This window comes from Photinus pyralis, unplaced genomic scaffold (assembly GCF_008802855.1).
Source record: "Photinus pyralis isolate 1611_PpyrPB1 unplaced genomic scaffold, Ppyr1.3 Ppyr1.4_LG7, whole genome shotgun sequence".
Taxonomy (NCBI): domain Eukaryota; kingdom Metazoa; phylum Arthropoda; class Insecta; order Coleoptera; family Lampyridae; genus Photinus; species Photinus pyralis.
Window position 1 is genome coordinate 25,947,537 of NW_022170738.1, and position 23,406 is coordinate 25,970,942.

A 23,406-nucleotide genomic window follows, 5' to 3' on the forward strand; every position below is an offset into this window, starting at 1 on the left:
CACCTTTAAAACAGTAGACTGTATTAATTTATTATTTCCGTGATAATACGCAGGCAAATTTCGTTTCACATTCACATTCACACATTTTCTTATTGGAAGTCGGTATGTGAAGATGCCTGGTGAGTGTGAATGAATTTTTTTTTAAAGTTGCTTTGTTTTAGTGAGACATCCAGAAAAGAAACTGGAGGCATTAAGGATATCCACATTTTTCTAGGACGGATTATCTGTATTTACAGTACAGTAAGTATTATTTGAAAGGGTAAATTAAATTGCATGTGCATGCTGGATTATATATGTATATGTGACACGTCGACTGCCTTGTGGGCAAATTTATCATCTCCATTTATTTGTAAATTTATTCCTAATTAATGCAATGACTACCTATCACTGATTTTCATTTTCACTTTTGCAATAAATTTTTTGGTTATAAATGAAAATGTCTTTTGAGTCCATATGTTCAAAGTTCCTGTTTGCACTTTGCCACTGTTATCAAGATTTGTGCAACTCCACATTCTCGAAACTTTTTTAGTGTTGCTGTAACGACTTGGCGCGACAAAGGACAATTCAAAAATGCAGCAACCAGTGATCGAAGAGGGTGCGGCCTACGAGCCTTCCAACTGCAGGTATGATGATCTTTTTCCGGCACTACCAGAATCGGCCCCCGCAGTGCAAAATGTTAACAACGCTATGGGCCAGTGGAATAACGTCAAAATGCGAGTATCTTCGACTGTCGTCACGCAAGTTTTTAGGTAATTGTCGAGATTCTGAGTGAAAAGCAACGTTCTAACCTTAAATCTTAGAGTACCTTTTGAAGAACGCAAGCTTGATCACAGTGAGAAATTCGGAGAGGGCGAATCCATGTCTGCCTGTCTTAACATCATGAAAGATACGGGCGCACATATTGAAATATCATCCAGCAAAGATCAATCGCTTACTTTTCTTGTAACCGGAAAGCAGAATGAGGTGTTAGAAGCTCGTCGAAAGATCCTAATCCACTTCCAAACACAGGTACGATAAATTAAGCCACAGAGATAAATCCACTACAGATAGCTCATGACAGAGAAATCAGGAAATTTGTATCTAACCCATCTTACATTGAATTGATCATAATTATCTTTCATTACACGGTTTAGGTTTGTGGCTGGCTTATTTTAAAAGATGCGATCTACATCATGAAAGTAAAGAAGACGCATAATATTCGAGCGCCATTAAACAGAATATAAAAGAACGAACAAGGCATCTAGCTATACAGGGTGTACAATTAAAATTTACAACCTCGCATAAATCCTGTTCTAGAGAAATAAACCAAAATGGTGAAAGAAGTCACTTCTACTAAAGGAGAACTTAACCTCACTTTTGGGTTTTATATGGACTTGTGGTGGAGACTACAGGCTTGGGCAAAATACTTTTTAAAAGTATTTAAATACTTAAAAGTAAAAACTTCAATTAGTTCCTAGCTCTGTTTCTTCACTAATACCAACCTAAAAAAAATATAGGTTAGATCGATGCTTTTCATAACTTTCCTCTCTTTTATTTCCATGCAGTGGTTATTAAGTGTTCGGAGACGGAAAAATAAGTTATGCCACAGCAGTAATTGCTGCTACAGTTATTGCTGTTCAATCCTAGAGTTGGCAGCCCTACAATTGCAGCTGAAAGTGAAACAATTTCCCATCCACTGAATGCAGGTTCTTTACAGTATTTAACATATAATATGTAATCAAAATATGATTTTACTTTACTTACTGGCACTCCGTTCTCATTCAAGTAAACTGGAAGATTTGAAACCCAGAATCTCCATTATAAAAGTGTAATAAAGCAGTTTAAGTTAAATGCAAATATAAATGAAAGCATTGCAGTAGCCTTAATGGGCCTTAAGTTTAAATTGAATTGGATAATTCAAAATTTGGAATACTTATGCAAAGAAAAGGATTCTAAGCTTGTGCAATAGAAGGTGTTAATGCAAATGAAACTTTGTTTGCAATTCCACCAGCAATAACAGTGATGTAGATGAGAATTTTTTTGTATTTTATGTAATTTCTGTATTCTATATTTACAGTATTTTTTCTGATGTCTTGAATATGCAAATCAAAGTATTTTGAGATAATCGTGGATGATCCCTCCACCAACAGGAAAAAAATCTGACATATTCAGAAAATTAGTGCTAATAATGTGCTAATTTGTTGCTAAACTAAAAAATTACTTCTGATTAGGAACAACCGAGGGGATCTCACTGGTAAAACTTTTGTACACGTACTCCCAGTAATTTTGTCTACATACTGGCGGGTACTGCTACGTCCTGCCGATGTACTGTGATGCTACCCGGTCCTGCATGTGTGCTGCTAGATACTACCAGACTGTTTGCGTACTGCCATGGCCCCCGAAACGAATTCGATATTATCAAAATTTTTTTATTAATGGCATCAGAATGTTGCAATGATCAGTACTTTATTTACAATGCTAAAAGGTACTATATAATTAACGGAACATCTAATTGCCTTGTAGGTATTTCTTATTTATATATGTATTAGGTGATTTATTTACCTTGAAATGATTTAATAACTTGTTGGGATGATATTTTTTGGAAAAAAGTTTCATACAAAAGTTGTACAATTGTAAGGGAGCTTGAAGATGACCTTGACATTGACCTCCAAGCCAATTTCAACTCCAAAATTTTTAATGAGACCCCTAAATTTGAACTCTGTAATGGGTGAAACGTTGGAGGATTTTGGGTCTACAATGGTAGATATAATCAGATATGTCTCAAATTTTACATACTTACGGGCCTTTAACAAATCATATGTAAAACTTTTATTTTTTACTTTATTAGTATTATATTTTTGGCTTTTATTTTTGAGTGGGCGGGGTTTCAGCCAACGCAACCCACTGTACATTTGCAAATATCGAAGCCTGAACCCGGATTCGAACCAGGCACTCTTAGTACCGCAGTCAAGCGACAACTTAACTGTGCCACATGGGCTCAACTCCTTACGACCACGTATAAGGGTACTTTTATAAGAGTGTGGAGGTTAGAAATTTTTATTTATAAAAAAGGGCGGCGTCATAATTGTGATATTTTGTACACGCGTGCAAAATGACATTAACAATTATGAAGTCGCCCTTTTTTCTAAACAAAAAATGTTTATCCTCCACCCTTATACGTGGTCGTAGGGGGTTGAAATTTTACATGTTAAGATAGTAGTGTTTAGATAGTACATTTGCATTCGTACCAGTTTTGAGTTCCTGCACAATCATCTTTTAGTTTTGGAACGAAACTTTAGCGCATTTTCCATGAATTGATCATTACTTCCCGAAAGGTCATGTAACAGACTATTTATGTGTACAAAGTGCAGTGCAGTGTAGGTGGTAAAATATGCGATATGTTTGCCTTTACTAGAAGAATCATTGGTTAAAATTTTAAAAAAATATTTCCATAAATAAGAAAGATGACATTGCGCACATCTGATTTTTACAATCTGCCATATGGTTGTGTTTACTAGACGAATCTTGGTTAAAATTTAAAAAAAAAACATCTAAATAAGGAAGTTGATATTGCCAGCTATTGCATGCGCAAATTAATCGTCAAGGTTTTTCTTGGCTCGAGTACCAGAGCTATAAAGCCGCCGAATGCAAAAAGGATGAACTAAACATATTGAAAACTGTGGGAGTAGTTAAGGCTTCGAACGGACGGATGGAGAAAGTTGCTGTAATAGCCCCTTCCAACATGAGTTTGAAAATGCCCTAAAAAGAATGTTGAATAAACATTTTTACAAACCTATATGATGTGATTGACTAAAAAAGAGATTATTGATATATTGGTGCTTTTTTGAGCCGAATCTTTTCTCTTTTTTCGTATTTTAGAAATTCCCAACGTTACCTATAAACAACGCAAGCTACATTCTCACAACAATTAAGAACAAAAAAAGAAATTCTATATGGCAAAACAATAACAAACGGTGTTTGCTAACAAAACTGCGGTCTATCTCGTTGTGCAATCGAAATACTTCTGATGAAAGTGAATCCAGTACTCCTATGAAATGGAGTAACGCATGTGTAGAACCAACTTTCTTATTTGTGGAACGATTTTTATGAAATTCTATTTTATCCTTCTGATAAAAGCAATGTCGATTCGGTACATACGTCTGAAAGATACTTCATCTCTAACCTACAATGGGCTATCCTAAATGGGGGCGCGAAAAAAATATATAGCAACGACGTCTTTTTCAAGCGTGTATATTTATGTTTATTTTTTATTTTTAATAATTTAATTAGATTATTAAGTTACGCGTCGCATGTCAAAGGATTTTGTTTTGATTTATGCTTATGTTACAATTTTACTGGAAGAGTGGAAAATCGCCCATGTGGACCTCTGTTCCATTTGTGAAAATTTTCTTTGTTTTTCAGAATAAATTATTATTATTATTAAGATGTTGTTATGGTACAGGATCCGTAACTGAGATCATAATATTTCTGTATGCGGATGTACAGTGCGTTCGAGGTAATAGGGGCACCTCAATATCTCTTTTATTTGGCGAGATACGAAAAATTTTTCAAATATAATTTTGTATGTGACATTCTAATAAAATATATTTGGAAAATTTATGAAATCTAGCATGCTATGTGCCATATCACACAGAAAACATGTATAATAACTTGTTCAATTTTTCGTTTTGAAGATTTACTTTTGCACAGCAGAATCTCCCCGTACAATGCAACACGCACCACGCATCCTGACAGCACACAGCATGCTAGATTTCATAAATTTTAAATATTGAATTTCTCCATTTTTTTGTATATCAATCATATGCATATTTTATGTTGTTATACAGCAAATTCAATGCTCTTTTCAAATATCTTTAAAAAATACACAGGCATTGCATTTTAAAAACAAAAGTTGCACCGATTTTGCGTGAAACCGTAAGTGATATCGGAAGTTTGAATAAAATAATAAAATTATATTTGACAAATTTGCTGTACCTCGCCAATTAAAATATTCTGAGGTGACCCTCTTATCTTGAACACACTGTATAGCGGGTTTCAAAAAGGAAATCAGTTCTCTTAACATCAACCTTGTGTTAACTTAGCAGATGGTTAATCCATCCTGCTTTAGTTTGCCAATTGATAGTATGTGGTATGAGCTATCTGTAATATACTTACATTTTTGATTAAACGTTTATTTATTTTTAAATGTAACTCCTAGGCTAACAAGCAAATATCGATACCAAAAGAACATCACCGATGGATCTTGGGAAAGAAGGGAGAACGATTGAAAGAACTTGAAAAGGTAACTGCGACGAAAATTAGCGTACCTTCCATGAATGACAATTCCGAAATCATAACCATAATGGGCACAAAAGAAGGCATTGAAAAAGCCGAACACCAAATACGTATTACTTCAGATGAGCAATCGAAAAAAGCGTTCGAACGCATAACGGTTCCCAAAATCTACCATCCCTTTATCGTCGGTGCTTACAATGAAAATCTAACGGCCATGATTAACGAAACGGGTGCAAGAATTAACGTTCCACCTCCGTCCGTGATGCAAGACGAAATTACGATCGCAGGCGAGAAGGACGGCGTCCTAGCAGCTAAGGCGAAAATTGATGCCATTCACAAGGAAATGGAGAAACGCTGCACGACCGTCTCGGTTGAGGTACCGAAATCTCAACACAAATACGTTATCGGACCAAGAGGATCACATATCGCCGAAATTTTACAACAGACCGGTATCAGTGTGGAAATGCCTCCGTCGGATTCGGCGACAGGAACGATTACTCTTCGAGGTCCCCATGATAAATTAGGAATCGGTGAGTTTCAATTTGGTCTTTATCAAGTGCACCTCATGATTTCTAGGATGTCATTTAAAATTTTTTAAATCTGAACACAAATATTTTTTTATTAAAGAAATGCCTCTTTTTAGATAGGTATTTGTCAATTTTTAAAAAAATGCGAGTTTTCAAAAATTCTTATAAATGTTGGAAGTTTTGCAAAGAGATTATGCAGCATGTTTTCGCACATTTTTAAAAGCTTCATTTAGAAAAATGCAGTGGTAACTTTAGAAAATGTTCAAGAAATGGAAATGACAGAATCCGAAAATTGATGTTGATTTTTGGAACATTAAAAAAATGTATGTCTTAAAGACTATTGGAAGATTGTTATCCGTTTAGTTGATGATATTGGTACAATTTTGAAAATTTTCAGAATTAGAAATTTTTTATAGTTGTAGCATTGCAAAATTGGAGTAAAATTTTATGAAAAGAAGTTTTTTAAAATTCCAACAATATTAAAAAATAAAATGTGGACATTTTTGAAATCTTAAAAAAATTGGAAGGATTTAAAGCTTCTAAATACTGTTTATTTTTTTAAATATAATGATAAGATTTCGTAAAGTTTCTGAAATAAAGGACCCCACAAAAAATTTCTGGTGCAGTGGGAAAAATAGCACCATATACCTTTTTTAAATTTTTGGAAAAACGGTCTTCAATAATCAATGAAATTTTCAAAAATATCCTTCTAAATTTTTAACAAATTTGAATTTTGAAATTGTCATTAATCATGGGACACTTGATACAAAATAAGAAAAATTAAAACTGCCCTCATTACACCGAAATCTAACTATTATTTTCAGCTTTAAGTAAGGTATGCGAGAAGGCCAATTCCGTATGTACCACCGACGTGGAAGCACCTTCCTGGATTCACAAGTACATAATCGGTCGCAAGGGTGCTAACATAAAGGAAATAACGCAACATCTGCCCAAAGTTCACATCGAATTCACTGAAAAGGAAAACAAAATAAAAATCGAAGGTCCACCCGAGGAAGTCGAAAAGGCGAAGGAGCAAATCGAAATGAAGGCTCGCGAGTTGATATCGAAATTGGTGTTCGAAGAGATCAATGTCGATCCTCGTTTTTACAAACACATCATTGGAAAAAGTGGTGCTAACGGTAGGTGTTGTACTAACTTGGACCGATGTTTCTGATTCGTCATTTTAGTAAACCGTCTCAAGGACGAAACCGGCGTGCAAATTAACATCGATGAGAGCGGATTAATTCGTTTGGAGGGCAATCAGCCGGAGGTGCAAAAGGTCAGGCAGGAATTGGAAGAGATGGTTTTTAAGTTGGAAAATGAGAAAGAAAAGGAAATAATCATCGATCAGCGCCATTATAAGAATATAATCGGTACAAAGGGTGACAAAATTCGAGAAATTCGCGAGCAGTTCAACCAAGTACAGATCAATTTTCCGGGTGCAGGTAATATTTTTTTTTCAGTTACTTCCAGGTTATTGCCAAAACTTTTAATTCCTTTTGGTTGCAAATATTTGGTTGCATGTATCATTGGTTACTGAGCCGCATTTTGGTACTTTTTGGTATATAGTTTTCCAGGGAATCATTTTGAACCCTCCATTTATTTAATTCTGAAAAGGTTTATTTGGACCCCTTCCACCATCCAACTTTTTTACGTACTCTCATGTTAACCCTAACAAAGAAACCAATATGCACATCGGATTAGCTAAAAAAAGATGAAAAGTAAAAGTTGAGATGCAGTTCTGCAGATTTAGATATTACGAACTTCACAAAATATCAAAAAAGAAATTTTGAATAACATAAATTTATATTTGAGGATCTAAAAAGGCGCACAGTTAACCAAATAAGATTTTTGTTAATGTTAGTTTTAAACCAGGTTTGCAAAATTGTTATCTTCACTGTTTTGTGGTGTGTCACTAAGGAAATGAATGTGGTATTAAATTTAATTTTCTTTATCATCAATTTCACCAGACCACAAGGATACCTCAACTATTGTTAGTGTCCACAACTTTACTAATAACAGCTTTTAACATTGTTGCGCATTCTGACGATCAAACAAACTTACCGGTGAAGTTCCTCAGACCGCAAATGCTGGAAGTAGCCATCAACAGTGGCGTACGTAGAAATTTATTCTGGGGGAGGGGATTAAACAAGTTCGTGGCACATACAGTCACCCAGTGCGTACTAGAAGGGGAGGGGGGGGGGTAAGAAATAGAAATTGGGTTGCAGGTTGCTGATGCTGGTAGTCATTTATCTATTTATTATTGTACAGGCGAAAAAGATTAGATTAGAACGGTATTTTATTTCTTACTGCTGACAGGCCCCTTTTTGCTTTTGCTTTAATTAGTCAACGAAAACTTTGAATAATAGGTATATTTATGGGCAAAAAACCAATTTCGACAAAAAATTCAAAGGGCTGTAACTTTTGATCTAGTAGTCCGATCTTGGAACTGTTTGAAATTATGAATTCTACAGGCCACATTCTATAAGAAAATATTTTTTTCCGGTCGATCTGAGACAATTTTTTTTTCTGGGCAAAAAAAAGGCAGGCTTCCTTTTTTACCAAAAATCGACTGCACCAAAATTTCTCGGGAAAAAACTTTTTCTTCTTTTAATTTGGGTGCGTAGAATCCAAAACGATTTGTACTTTTTCGATTAGACGTCTCAATCAAAAGTTATGGGCAAAAAAATTCCTGTTTTTAAAATTTAAAATTCCTATTTTCGTCATTTCGTGAAAGGCAGGACGCAGGTACCTCACTTCAGTAGCAGTACTACGTACCTGACACCTATTTGTTATTTTGGGCATCAATGTAGCGAATTGCCGATCGATGCCGAATAGCCAAATCGTTGACTACCAACACTGATCACTCACTGAATAGTGAATACTGAATACTACAGAATATTTAGATTTTAGTGACTTTAGACTTTAACCAAAACCAAAATTGCTCTCTATAATATACCTATATATTATTGTCCTTTATTTTAAATGGGCGGAGCGATAGTGGAGTATTTACTAAATACATAATTAGCTATGATGATATCAATTCCTCTGGGGGGGGGGGGGGGATATCCTTCTTCTATTCTACCAATTTGTTAATCAAACTTTGAATAATGTTAAATACGGGGTGTCCCGCTTGCTATTTCCATAATTTTAACCGAAAATTACGCGTCAACCCAGCAAGGCATATCCTTATTGTCAGCATTATTTCAGCCTATAGGGCTAAAACCCCCCCGATTTACATAGCAAATACTCATGGTACAATAAGACAAGGTATGCCTATAACTGAACGCAAATTCGTCAAGTTTGCGCAGATGACGTTTTTATCCCAATGACGTCACAAGAATCACCGTCAAGTTTGAAAATGGCACATGCTTCATACTTGAATTAGAAGTGCCATTGCAATTACTCAATTAGTGTGTAATAATGATGGATAAATAACTTTGATGGCAATCCTTGGAAGTGTCATGTGTAATAGATGTGCTCTAAAGTGTTTTTTAATATTGGTTACAAAATTACATGGGCTACATTTTCATAGTCATGTTAAAATTAGATATAATAGTGATTGCGTATTCACACAGACCACAGCTAAGTGAATTGTGAGTTAGCAACTGCATTTAAAGCGAGAAGTATTTTGCGTAATTACACTGGGCGCATTTTAAATCCGTGGAAGTCTTGTGTGCATTAACATATGCTTTTTTAAACTGTATTTATTAGTTGCATAGTCACATTGGGCACACTTTAAGTCCTTGGAACTTTTGTGCATTAAGAAAAGCTTCTTGAAACTCTATTTATAATTATAATTATTGTTGCAACATATTGCACTGGACACATTTTAAATCCTTGGAAATCTTGTGTGACAAAAAGTACAAATTAAGATGACCTCTTTAATGTTGGTTTAATAATCGCACTGGATGCATTTAAAAATAAATTCCAGGAAACAGTAAACGTACCCCTTACTATACTTATTTCAGAAATTTAATCAGCCTTTTAAGTTTTTTTATTGCCGCTAGATGTCTCGTCCTTCTTTGGAAACGCGAATATAGTTTTTTATTGTAATTTTAAATATTTGTATTGATAACATGCAACAATTTTGTAAGTTTAATGTGAGAAACTTGACGCAGTTGACATAGATTGAACAAATCTTATCACATCCGTAAAAATTGAGTAATGTGACAGCCAGATATTTATCGGTTTCAAGAAGTTGCATAAAATTAGGCGCCCTTCGGAAGAGATTTTGTCATTTAAAATTAGACAGAGGAAAAGCAATACACGTAAAACTCTGTTTACTTCTTAATAAATATTACTGCATGATATAATAATAGTGCAAAGAATGTATTTATCCCTTGAATTACAACTTTATCTAAAAAAGTACAGTGACATAATTGTCATCAAATCTTCTATCTCTAAAGCACAGACAACCTTAGCTCGAAATATTGAACGTATCGAGGAGTATTAGTTATCAAAACGTCACACTTAAGGTCGAATTGCGACATTCATTTGTTGGTAAACATTGAGCGCATTTTTGCAGCCATTGGGATTATAAATTGTTTTTTTTTAAATGTCACTAACTGAAAAAATGTTGTAGGTGATAAACGTGATGTTGTTAAAATTCGTGGTCCAAAAGAAGACGTAGATAAGTGTCATAAGTATTTAGTTAAGCTTGTAAAAGAACTATGCGACAATTCGTATCAAGTCGATGTGCCAATATTTAAGAAGTTCCATAAGTTTATAATCGGTAAGGGCGGCGCCAACATTCGCAAGATCAGAGAGGAGACGCAGACGAAAATCGATTTGCCCGCCGAGGGCGACAAGAACGACGTCATCACCATAACCGGCAAGAAGGAGAACGTCGAAGAGGCAAGGGAGAAAATCCGCAAAATCGAGGACGAACTTGAGAACATCGTTACGGACGAAATCACCATACCGCCGCAGTTTTATAATTCCATTATTGGTGCCGGTGGGAAGTTGATACGTTCCATTATGGAGGATTGCGGCGGTGTCGCTATTAAGTTTCCCAGCGCGGAAAGTAAGAGCGATAAGGTTACCATCCGCGGGCCGAAGGAGGACGTCGAGCGTGCCAAACAACAGCTGTCTGAACTGACAAATGAACGACAATTGTCTAGTTACACTTTGGAAGTATGTTTTCTTATCATGCTTTGCATTGTTTTGTTAACCTGTTTTTTATAGGTACGTGCCAAAGCGCAACAGCATAAGTTTTTGATCGGTAAAAACGGGGCGAACATTAAGAAAATTCGCGATTCCACAGGGGCTAGAATCGTCTTTCCCAACAGTTCTGATGAAGATCGCGAACTGATTACAATCATAGGAAAGAAAAATGCTGTAGAACAAGCGAAGGCAATCTTGGAAGACGCCATTAAAGATATTGTATGTATTGTTCCCCATCCCACTTGATAAATTTAATCGGTGGTTGTTTACAGGATAACATTATTGAAAGTGAAATGACTGTAAATCCTCGACATCACAAACATTTTGTCGCCAGACGTGGAGAAGTTCTGCATCGTATCAGTGAAGATTGCGGTGGTGTCATGATATCATTTCCTCGTTCTGGTGTTCAAAGTGATAAGGTCATTCTGAAGGGCGCTAAAGATTGCATCGATGCAGCTAAAAATCGTATCACGGAGATTATCAGCGATTTAGAGTCGATGGTGACCATTGAATGTATTATTCCGCAAAGACATCATCGTACCGTGATGGGTGCTAAAGGTCATAAGGTGCAAGGGATTACGAGCGAGTTCGATGTTCAAATTAAATTCCCCGATCGTGACAATATGGGTAAGTTGTAAATTCCATCCCACTGTTATTTTGACATTCACCCCATTGATTTGCCCTTTAGGCGTGACAAGTGCTAAAGATTCTACCAACTGTATTTCAGCTGTTTTATTATATATCTCCTTCAAAGTACTCTCCATCACACTTGATACATTGTTCCCTCAGGGGTTTTCACTGCTTGAAACATGTTTTGTATTTTTCTTCAGTAATGGTGACAGCTCCTTCCTTGTTTGTTTTTCGTAACAAACCATTGTTCACTTTGATTTACTTACTATTAAGAGAGGGTATCTTCGCGTCATGGTTAGTAGAAAGAGTAGGTAGCCTCGTAACTTTAGAGAGAGACGCGTCAACGAGGATCTGGAAGTCCCATTTGATTGGTGTTTAATTTTCGTTGACTTTGACAGTTATTTGAACTGTGTAAGTACTTAATTGTCAGGTAGTGCTGAAGACTCTATTACGTGTACTTATTATAATTTGATTGAATACCTACTTACTGTTGGATACTTAAGTATCAATTAAAAGTATTAGATGCCGGATGGAACTCTTTGTAACGTTGCTATATGTAATAGCAACTCCAACGGTTAAATCGAAAGAAAATGGATCGCAGATTCAGTTTTTCGCTTTTCCAAAAGGTAAGTACTGTATTACAAAAAGAATGGGGTTTACGTGACGCTAATAAGTCCCCCAGGTACGATTATGAAATTGATAGCATTGGATAGAGGGCACCTTAATAACACGTTTCCAATTAAAAAATTTGCGGAAGAAGGCCTAAATTTTTCACAATCTTAATTAAAAGTTCCGTTCATTTCGTCGAAAGTGAGGTTATATTACTTCAAATTTCAAGATTGTTTTTCAGTTGGTAGTGTTTAACATTCGTGAGTGCCAACTTTAATTTCTTAATAGGTTATGTTATTTCTTCACTATTTAATAAATGTTAAACAATGATATACAACTATTATACATTAATTATACCATAATAGCAATGAGGAGTTCTCTACATGAGATATTCCTTGCCCTCTCGACCGTATTAGGCGGTGGATGCTAAGCAGCGATTCATACGAAAAGGCGTTCCAACTCGATCAGTAGTCAATACGAACCGATTGGTATATGAAACATGCAGGAAGTGCCAGGGTTTCCCCTTTCTGTGATCGATACAGAGAAATCGATTTTTCCACATGCAATATATAACCTTCTTTACGACATTCTTCTTCCGTAATGCATTCAAGGGGTTAGACTATATACGCTTCAAGAAGTGGTGTTATTAAAGTGTATCCACAAGTAACATGGAAGTGTTGCTTATTTGGTGTATAAGTTGAACAAAACCTAAAATTGTATTGTATATTATACCTGTTATACTACTTTTATTACATTATCTGTTAATATACACGTTAAACCCAGCATATTTCATTTTAGTAGAAGAAGTTAACATAACCTCCTACAAAAATTTACTGTCACCTTTGTATATAAATTAATAAAGCTGTCACATAAAATTTTTCAGTTTCGCCAACTTAAGAATGACAAAATATACGTAAAATAACATCAATTTCCAGAAAATGAAGTGAACTTTTAATTAAGATTGTGGAAAATTTAGGTCTTCTTCCGCAAATTTTTTTTTATTCTAAACGTGTTTAAGGTGCCCTCTATCCATTTCTATCAATTTCATGATCATACCTGGGGGCGCTTATTAACGTCACATTACCCATGGGTACCTATGAAGATGAAATGTAAGCTATTTTGAATAAGTGCGTTTAATATTTCGCTTCTTTCTATGCTAAACAGGGACTTTGGAAAAAAATGGGATTCTGGGTGACGTCACTCGCGTATTTCAATACTGAATGTTTATTGACTGAAAGTTACGAGGCAACCTACTCTCTTTACTAACCTTGCCTTCACGTACCGTACAATAGGTGCATTCACTGAAAAGGATGCATATCCTCTACCCTTCAATCTAGACATAACCAACTTGATGAATGTAATTTATTAAAATGTCTGTACTGCTACAGCATCTTTCATTGTAAATCTTCACGATTTATTTAAACCACGATAGTGGCGCCAACTGCATTTTCTAGATCAGCACCAAATAATATTTCAATAATGTTGTTCAACCTAGTGCTGGGCGATAAATGAAATTGTTATAAGTCTGTTTAGTCCGATAATGATCGATAACTGATAATAAAATCGTTAATTGTCGATAATAATAGATTATTATTGACATCTGTCGAAAATTGTCGATCTCTGATTGTCATTGATTAATCGAATAGCGATATTTATCGAGAGAAAAGTGTGGATACCTTTTCGTAAATCCTATCGATATAACTATATTCTCAATGCATGCACTCGTTCACAATTTTGGTTATTTGGTATTGATATTAATAATTTAAATAAAAACAGGATGCTCTGAAAAATATTAAATATATTAAAAATACTAAATTCTGTAGTTTTCTGAAATCAAAGGTGATCAACTAGAACTAGACAATAATCCTCAAAATTTTGGTACGTCCTTCAATAACCTCAAAATTATTACTTTTTAACAGAAACTGTAATTAAGCATAATAGTTTCTAATTCAACCAGCCTAAAGTAAGTTGTGAATTGTGATCATATTTTGTAAGTGTCATGCCAATTCCGGAATGCTCTTACGTGATTGCTTTCGCGATAAATCGATGTAAGATTAATTGGTAGATTATCGATTTATCGACCAATCCCTTAAAATCACAATCGATACATTTTTCCATAATTTTCAATAAATTATCGATTAGCCGACCATTTTTTAAAAATTAATCCACTATCTATTAAAATCGATAATTATCGGTTATTGTGGAAAGCACTACTTTTAATTGACTAATTTATCGATTAATCGATAATTGTGGATTAATCGATACATTTTTTTAATTTATCGGTTGTCGATTAATCGATAATTATCGATAAGTTATCGATTAATCGTTTTTTTGCACAGCACTAGTTCAACCATCATATTTTTGTTGAATCAGTATTTGTTAAAGTGGAACTTTTTGCAGAACCCTATTACAACGAAGAGGGTCAAATTAACGGAGACATAAACGCCGAACCCATCCGATCGTGCGACGTCATCCGCATTACAGGCAAAAATGAGAATTGCCAGAAAGCGAAACAAGCCCTACTCGATATTGTTCCGATCACCATTGACGTTAATGTGCCATTCGACCTGCACCGGTCCATTATTGGGCAGAAAGGTCAAGACGTTAAGAAGCTCATGGACAGGTATGACGTCCATATCGTTCTGTCGCCGCCTGAAGATAAGCAAGACATTATCAAAATTACGGGAACGCCTGCCAACGTGGAGGATGCAAAAGCAGCGGTCGAAGAGCGCGTTCTCGAATTGGAAAAGGAGCGCAAGGATCGCGAGTTGAGATCGTATTCAATTGATATCGATGTCAACCCCGAATATCATCCGAAAATTATTGGCAGAAAAGGAACTGTAATCTCGAAAATTCGTCTAAATCACGATGTACAAATCATGTTTCCCAAAAGAGGTAGGTTACTTTTTCAGTTTAGTTCCGAAATATTTAACCGCCATTTTGTAGGTGATCCCGATGAGCAAAAGATCATCATTACCGGTTATGAGGAGAATGTGTACAGAGCAAAAGAAGACATAATGAAAATTGTGAATGAATTGAACGAGTTTGTTAAGGAAGAGCTTACGATTGATTCAAAAGTTCATTCGCGTTTGATTGGCGCTCGAGGCAGGAATATTCGCAAAATCATGGATGACTTCAAGGTAGACATTAAATTTCCAAGAAGCGAAGATCCTGATCCGAATCTCGTCATCATAACTGGAATGGAGGATAACGTTTTCGAAGCAAAGGACCACTTGCTCATGCTTGAAGAAGAATTCGTAAGTATCTAAACATTACAGTTGTTGTTTTAGATTTCAATAGAAATTAGTGGCTATCGCAAGAACTAAAAGTTTAATAACAATTTCGAAATTGTTTAATTCGCAAATTGCGCAGAAATGTGTGAAAACGTTTTTTTGCCGCCCCCATACAACGGCCACACCTTCTGGTGGCGCCGGATTTTTTTTGTCTGTTTTATTAATCACGATCGAGAGAAGTTCAGATTTGTATGAATTTTTATCCTCACCCTCGACCGTGGACTCCAGAATTACCGATCCCAAGGAAAGACCGTCTTCAACTTTCGCATATGCCACTGTATATTTTTTTAAAAGAGAATTTAAGAATTACAAGACGATGCTCATCGTTTACTTTAATAGCATTTCTTTGTCAACAGTTGCAAGATGTCATTGAACGCCATGAACATGCATCTCCGTTTGCCAAATTGGATAACTCTGGCGATCGCAGAGGTGAAGGAAACGGTTTTGTCGTACAGGGAGGACCGTGGGAGCAAAGGTCGCCAAACGCGGCACCGAACACGGCCAGCGTGACCGAGTTTCCATCGTTTGGCGGTCACAAAGTCGACCAATCGTCGCATCAATCTCGTCAAGTACTGGGTGTCTGGGGATCCAGACGTTAAAAACATTGCAAAAGACCATCGAATAATTTGCGGTCAGTCCATACCATGTGTAATACTTAATTGTCTGTACCAATGTACCATTTTTGCTGAACATACAAAATCACTGCCAATATTTAAATAAATTGTAATAGTTAATGGACTGATTCGTAATGATTACTTTTTCGTTTATGGAGGGCATAATGCGACATATTTACTAACATTTAGAATAAGATCATTTAGCCAATTTATGCGACCTCTTCCCTCACTGTTTGCTGCATTACAATAGGCCTGGCTACGACACTGGACTCTGACATGGAACTGAATCAACATTGACGCGTACGATTTTATTACTTTTAGGTCTTCCCGCCAAGTTTGTCGACAACGAATGCTTGGCTGCCTAAAGGCCTAATAATGGCTCTAATCATCCGGATGGAGAAGTTATGATTGTTTAATTTTTAATTTAAAGAGTATTTATATAATTGATTATGTTTGTTACTAATATGTGCATAAATTTTTAGAAAATAAGCATATTTTTGTTGGTTTTTTATTTACATTCTTGAAGATTTAATATATATAGATAATTCTGTTTTGTTGTAAAATGGTCAAGCAAACTTGTCATAACCTCTCTGTTTTTGTGAGGCGGTGCACGGTGCCTTCCTCTTTTATATGACCGTACTCTAATGAAGCTTGTACAATATACCGTTAGTGGGGTGTAGGATATATTTTTTATTCACTTCCGTTTACAATTTGCAGTTAATTCTTATCAAAGTATAAATATTGTATTATGAATGATAATTATTGTATTATGACTGAACATACTGTTGAATCGGTACAATTATCTTGAGTTGATTTATATAGTACTTGAATCATTTTTTGTATATAATATATACATATGAGTCCTTGTGGTCGATTTTGTTAGCCCAGGACTACCTGAGGGAGAGAAATATAAGATTTTAAAGGACATTTATTTTTTTATTTTTAATCCCTTTGTGTCGCTGGTAGAAAACTCTCGTGCAGATTACAATAATACGATAATCTGGATTTCGCTCGTTTACCCTTGCTCGGTGCTTTCATTTGAATGCAACCCTTTATTAAATCCTTACGCCACCTAGGTAACTTCTTTGTAATTCATTAGTTAGATTTAGTTTTTCTTTATTCTCTTGTGATTGATTTCTTTGAATCGTTCATTCTGTTGTTGTTCGAGGGTGCACAGAACTTTCTTTAATTTCTTCCGCACCATCATTGTGCAAGACGCATTCTCGATTATTACTTGCAAGATGATTCACGCCATTACTTACTTAACAATTTGTTGACCATTTTTGGGACATACTGGCGCTGTGTTAAATTGAGTGAAGTTTTCTCTCTTTCTATTTCCAAGTTTCGCTGACGCTATTTACGGACTTATCTTACAAGTTTTAAGGTCGTGCCGTTTTTTTTTCTTACTTTTGATTTACGATTTACTTCATTATTTCCTACAGGATTGTGCTTTCGACATCGATATTTTAAAGTGAAAACGTTCATTTGGATTTTCTCATATTGCGCAAGAAAAATTAATTTGTAAAGGTCCACCGCCATTTAGAGATTAGAAAATTCCAATAATTTTGTTATTTTCGTCGATTTCCCCTACTAATATATACCATTTGATTACATTTTGGTCTTCGATACCATCAAATTGTAATAAGTATTCACTTAACGATTATAGCGTTGTTTTTGCGGAAGCGTATTTGGATCAATATATTTTCTTCGACCACGTGTTGGCCCCCTTTTTTTCTTCCAAAGTTAATTGAAATTCAAAGATTGACGGAGCAGATCTTTAAATTACAGTATCTTATTTGTAATATTATTAAGATCATTGGATTAATTCACCATTGATTGGGTACGTCAACTATATTGTTTACGTTCTATCCCTATCAAGTGTTTTATTCCCTTTTAACACCCCAGACCAGAACAAGGATCTTTTAGTCTACCTTGTTTCCCCTTTTTGGCAAGTATTTCCTCCTCTCTCCACATTTACTGAATACTAAGTAGTTCAGATTAGGTAGGTACCTCTACTATTACTATTCTTCCCTTCTGCTTTATTTTTGCTTGTAGCTATAAGAACCCCAATATTCCCCCCGACAACCCACCTCTACTTTGCCTGAGCTTACCGTGTGCTTATCTAAGGCAATTTTGTTACTTTTGCTCAAAGTGAACGTAAAAAGTAACAATAATATGTATATAGACTAACGGCCGGTATTATAAAGCATGTTGTCAAGCTAACAATGTTGTTAAGGCATTCGATTGGATTGGATGCGCTCTAAATTTTTCAGATGTTTGCAAGTTGCCCCATATTTTTCTGATAACTGCAGGCCGAGTACTTAATTAAAAACAGTTCAAATTTGGTTTAACTTGTCGAAGCTCGAAGGTATACCTACGCGTACGAAATGGGAGTCCCAGTACTCCCTACTCGAAACAGACGTTTCGATAAATAGGAAACGCACAATGAATGGGGATTATTGTTCATTTTCCTGCAATTGATTTTCCGCCGTTTTCATCGATTTGTGTTTTGTTGCTTTCACTTGTGATAGGCGTGGGAGTCTGTCGTAATTCTGTTTTTTTTTCCGAGTGACCGCCGTGACTGGACCCGTCCCATTCCTGGCTACCGTTTCTCCAGTTGCGTTTACCCGACGCTTCCGTGACCGACCCGCCAGTCCGTGGCTATCGTCGACCCCGCACCAGGCGCGAGATTTTCGCTTGGTGGCGTCCGAGTCCGTCCGTTCCTGGCGTTTCTTGCCGCAAGTCATATTTCCTTTACCATAAAAGATACCGCAAATAACCGTCGTCATATTTCTAATATTTTTTTATTTTATCAAACTTGCATTTAAATCGATATAAACTTCCAACGACAATCAGAGCATTACTCCCGAAGAATTTCAGGAATACAATCAAATCGTTTTTAACAGACGCAGCTATCTGGTCTTGTGAATTGCTGTTGGTGGGCTAAACTATTTTTTTTAATGTTTAATTGTTTTACCTATATGTTTTTTCTGTTTGTTATATTTTAAAGATTTGTTATTTATAGACACATAAATATTTATTTACATGACATGTTACTAAATTGGAAAATGGTTTTACCATTAATTTTGACAATTGTAGGTGCTATACTAACAAAATATATACCATTATTATTATTATCTTTTACGGTACAGCAATTATGATCCGAGGGGTTTTAGATGCTACACCCTGTATAATTTGCATATTTTTTATTTAAATTAAATTCCAATAATTATTCTGCTAATAATCTTCAATTCATACCGATTGTGCGGGTGCTAACCCAGTTGACACTTTTGAAACAAGCATTTTTGCCTAAAAAAGATGTGGATGATTTATTGGGGTTTGACTGCACTTGCATTAGCGAGACGAATTGGCGTGTAACCGTGGGTGTAGCAGTAATAGTTTTAGTGAGTTAGTTGTCACTACCATACACTTACCCTTTTTAGAAGACACTCTGTGCGATTTTTGGTTTGAGCTAGGAAGCTGTTCTGTCAAGAATTTGGCACATTTTTTTATTATTATTAAACAAACTTTATTTAAAAAAAGCAATTATCACAAATGTAACAGTTAAAAGGAATCATGTTAAACAATGACATTAAATAAAAATTGATACATAAATAAAGGAATAAAGTTAAGTATACTATACATTTATAGGAAGCCAATTTCTTTTTGAAATAGTAAGACAAATTTTATTTGATTTATACTATTCATTGCCTCCTAGAGACTTTATCATCGTAATTTTTATTTAATTTTAATAGTTTATACTACAAGAATGACTAAATATGACTGCTCAAAAATTACTAATAAAAATCAGTCAGCACCAATTAAAGTTGAGCATAATTAACATTCACACTTCTTCACGCACACTTTTTATACAATTTATATAGTCTTATGTATACGCTTACGTCTTCCAATGGCTTTAAAACAACAATTTATGTCAGGCACTAAAACTACAACTGTTAAGAAATACAGACAAGGGCATTAGATCAAAATAATTTAGTGAAATTTAGTGTTAAGACCGCCACCCATCTAATGGTACATCCCCTTGACTTTGAAACTTAAAGGAGTAAGCCAATGGAAAAGGAAGCCAAATAGAAATGTGACAACCATTTTTCCGTTTCAATGGCGTGGAACATTACTTTTCTTTGCTTCATCTTCGCAATATTTACATTAAGTCGAAGGCACAGTGAGTAGAGGAAGATGGTCTTGGTCGACTTAATATACATATTACACTCTTCTTCATTGTCTATATAAAAACCTAAATTTAATATCTACATTGTTTTACGATTGATTATGTGAGGTAGTCCGGACTGGGCTCTGCCATTGGTTCGGGCGTCGTAAAGAGAGGATTCGGGAACTCAGGTGGATGCGGAAGAGGTCCCGTCGCCTTTGGTCTGCGCCGATACGCCATTAACCAGCACGAAACTGCAACCGCGACGGCCACCAAGGCTAAGAGTGCCGTTATCACCAAGGCTATTATAAAACCAATCATCGACACGCAGATATCCTCCGCCCGTTGAGCGTTGGGAGCTGAAAACGTTGAAGTTATCACAAATTCTCCCAAACATCTAGAGACATACCTTCAGTCGGATCTACGAAACGTTGTTCGCGTCTTTCGAAAGTTAAAATGGCGTTAGACTGTAGAGTAATTTCTTCTCGTACTTGTCCGCTCATCAAATCGCCGGGTATTAACACATCTGTATTGTTTTCGGAATCTATGGCACGTTTTCGTCTTCCAAATGCGTTATATCCACGACAATTGACCTAGTAACAACAGATATAAAAATGGTATTGGGTGGAATCATTTCTTTGGAGTCAGTACAGCTGTACCTTTAATTGAGTTTGAATACATTTAAATACATTCTATAATGGTCAAAGTGCAAAGACGTTCTGTCAAGACTGATATTAAAGCATTACGCAAATTGTATGTGAATACGATTTGAGGACACATATGGAAGCAAATAGTATGTGCACGAATAGCGCATGCGCGTATGGCAAAGCCTAAGACATAAGAAGTGTACGAAACATGAATCCATGTGGCAGTCTGCAAGTGGATTTCCAACATGTTATAAAACGGAACTATACAGTCAACCCATCTGTTGCAATAGGTGCATATACTGTGTCACTGTGAAGCCTATAATAGGTCAAGGCACAGGTTCCTTGAGGGACAGAAAAACCAGGAATTGCTACAAGATGCTACTTGCAGAATATTTTAAACCTATAGATAGACTACAATAAGCCAACAAGATCTTGTGTAGATCCCCATCCCATGAACCGCCATGTTTGACATATGCAAATTAGAAAGATTTTAAAAAACGAAAATCTACCACATTGGAGAAAGACTCAAGAAGGCCACTCAGGAAAGAAATAGTGATCTTAGGATCTTACAATCCTGAAAGCCGTATCATTTTGAAATATTGGAGCGCGACCTTAATGTTAATTTGATGTGAAATTTTTAGAAATAATCCAATATAACGAAACATAAAAGATACTTGTCTATTTTCTTCCCCAGATGAAGTTTGTGCTATGCATAATTTAGAACCGTCACGTTTGCTAGCCATGATTGAAGGGTTTTGTACTTACCGGTTGACATCTTCCAAAGCAGACACGAATGTTGCACTGGAATCTTATATTATCACTGCTCGGGAATTTAAAAGCGTTAAAACTGGCCAGTAAGCTTTGAGTATCATGGTTATATTCCCACTCGCCGAAAATGGTGGGGTCGGTCGCGCAACCATTCTCGTCAGTTACTATATACTCGTTTTCGACGTTATCGCCCATCGTCTTTGCAATACAACTTCTGGCAAATCCTCCATATATCGAGCCTGGTTGTACTTCAACTTGGAGCATTAAGTTATCGCCAATTTCCGCCGAGTTCACTTCTTGGCCAGTTTGCGTTACGATCTTCATGACGCAGGTTGGAGGAGGACCTGTGTTAGCTATGGTTCCAGCCGTGGTCAGCATGGATACGTTAAAACCCAGGGTGACATTTTGTTCTCCAGTTTGGTATATACATCTAATGTGATAAGCTTGCGCCTTGTAAGTCACAAGTTTCGGATGTTTCTGTATCACAAGCACAAAGCTGGCTTGACCCTGTTTAAAAACATGTCAAATAATGTTACCAGCAACAGTTATACTTACATTAACATGGATTAATCCGCAGTTGCCAAATTGTACCTTGAATATTTCAGTTCGTGAACGTTCATTTGATGGTACAGTAATAACTCGACGACACTGTTCATCTTTGCTGTGTCCTTTTACGTACAGAACTCCGTTAAAGCCTTGGTCAGTTATATCGATTTGTATTTGGACGCCATCTGACAGGCAGCTGACTTCCATATCGGGTATAGGGAAATCAGTTCGATGATGTAATATACTTGGGGCTGTAATGATTAAATGAGTGCATGTTCCTCGACGCATTAAGTGAGTGTACTTACTGCAATCGACCTCTGGGTTTCCTGAGTAACCGGACTGACATTGGCAGACGGCTTGGTGATTGACCGCGTTACAGAAGGCGTACTTTCCGCACTTTGTCGGCACGCAAGGATTATCGCAGGTCTTCGTTTGCGGATTGCAGAATTTATGATCGGGACAGTGGTGGTTATTCTCGCATTCGGCGCCAGGTACGGGCGTACAATTTCCGCGCTGGTCTAAACGATAACCGTATTCCACAGGACAGATGCAATTTCCGTGCTCGTCCACAATCATACCGCGCTCGAGAGCGCAGACGCAACGTCCCTGCTCGTTGATCTTAAATCCTTTTTCGATTTGACAGAAGATGCATTCGTCGTTCTCGTTGAGGGCGGTGCCGGGTGGACACTCGCATTTACCGTCGGGTGTTAAGCGGTAACCTTTATCGAGACGGCATGGTGACACTATAAAAAACACATACATTGAAATCAATATTGTACACTCAAGCTGTTGGGCAGTTAAGTTATTTTGGAGGGGTTTGCTTATGTGGAGGACAGGAACAAAATGGATTAGTTTCAAGGAGTAAGCAATATTTGGGGCATAAGGGGGGGGGGAGTGTTGTAACCGTATATGTGTCTCAGGGGTAGAGCGTTGAGTTACATAGCTGGAGGTCGGGTGTGCGAACTTGGGCTGAGGTAAGAATTTTTTATCTGTGACAGAGATGGGAATTTCCTTGGATCAGTTTCGAGCATTCTGCTGGCTACTCAGAATTAGGTTTTCCTGCAGTTCCTAATTTGTAAGGTATATACCGGAGTAGTATAGAACAACTTAGCCGGCCCGTGTGAACTGTGGTGCCAAGGGTCCGGTTCGAATCCGGGTTCGGGC

The 23,406-nt window shown here is 36.4% G+C and overlaps 2 protein-coding genes across 2 annotated transcripts; one reads left to right on the forward strand and one right to left on the reverse strand.

Moving 5' to 3' along the window:
• The first annotated feature begins 27 nt into the window (after positions 1-27).
• On the forward strand, positions 28-17,040 carry LOC116175394 (vigilin-like). Its single transcript, XM_031493494.1, has 13 exons — positions 28-102; positions 162-240; positions 530-749; positions 801-1,008; positions 5,198-5,804; positions 6,626-6,940; positions 6,989-7,246; positions 10,387-10,937; positions 10,989-11,186; positions 11,240-11,594; positions 14,607-15,101; positions 15,153-15,463; positions 15,856-17,040. The coding sequence occupies exons 3-13, from the start codon at positions 571-573 to the stop codon at positions 16,096-16,098; spliced, it is 3,720 nt and encodes a 1,239-aa protein (XP_031349354.1). The 5' UTR covers positions 28-102; positions 162-240; positions 530-570; the 3' UTR covers positions 16,099-17,040.
• Positions 17,041-19,685: 2,645 nt separating this feature from the next.
• LOC116176061 lies at positions 19,686-22,958 on the reverse strand. The gene is made up of 5 exons (XM_031494528.1): positions 22,548-22,958; positions 22,252-22,493; positions 21,694-22,203; positions 20,691-20,874; positions 19,686-20,640 (listed from the first exon to the last, which is right to left on the reverse strand). Exons 1-5 carry the CDS (start codon positions 22,816-22,818, stop codon positions 20,402-20,404), a joined length of 1,446 nt encoding a protein of 481 aa, XP_031350388.1. The 5' UTR covers positions 22,819-22,958; the 3' UTR covers positions 19,686-20,401.
• Positions 22,959-23,406: the final 448 nt, after the last annotated feature.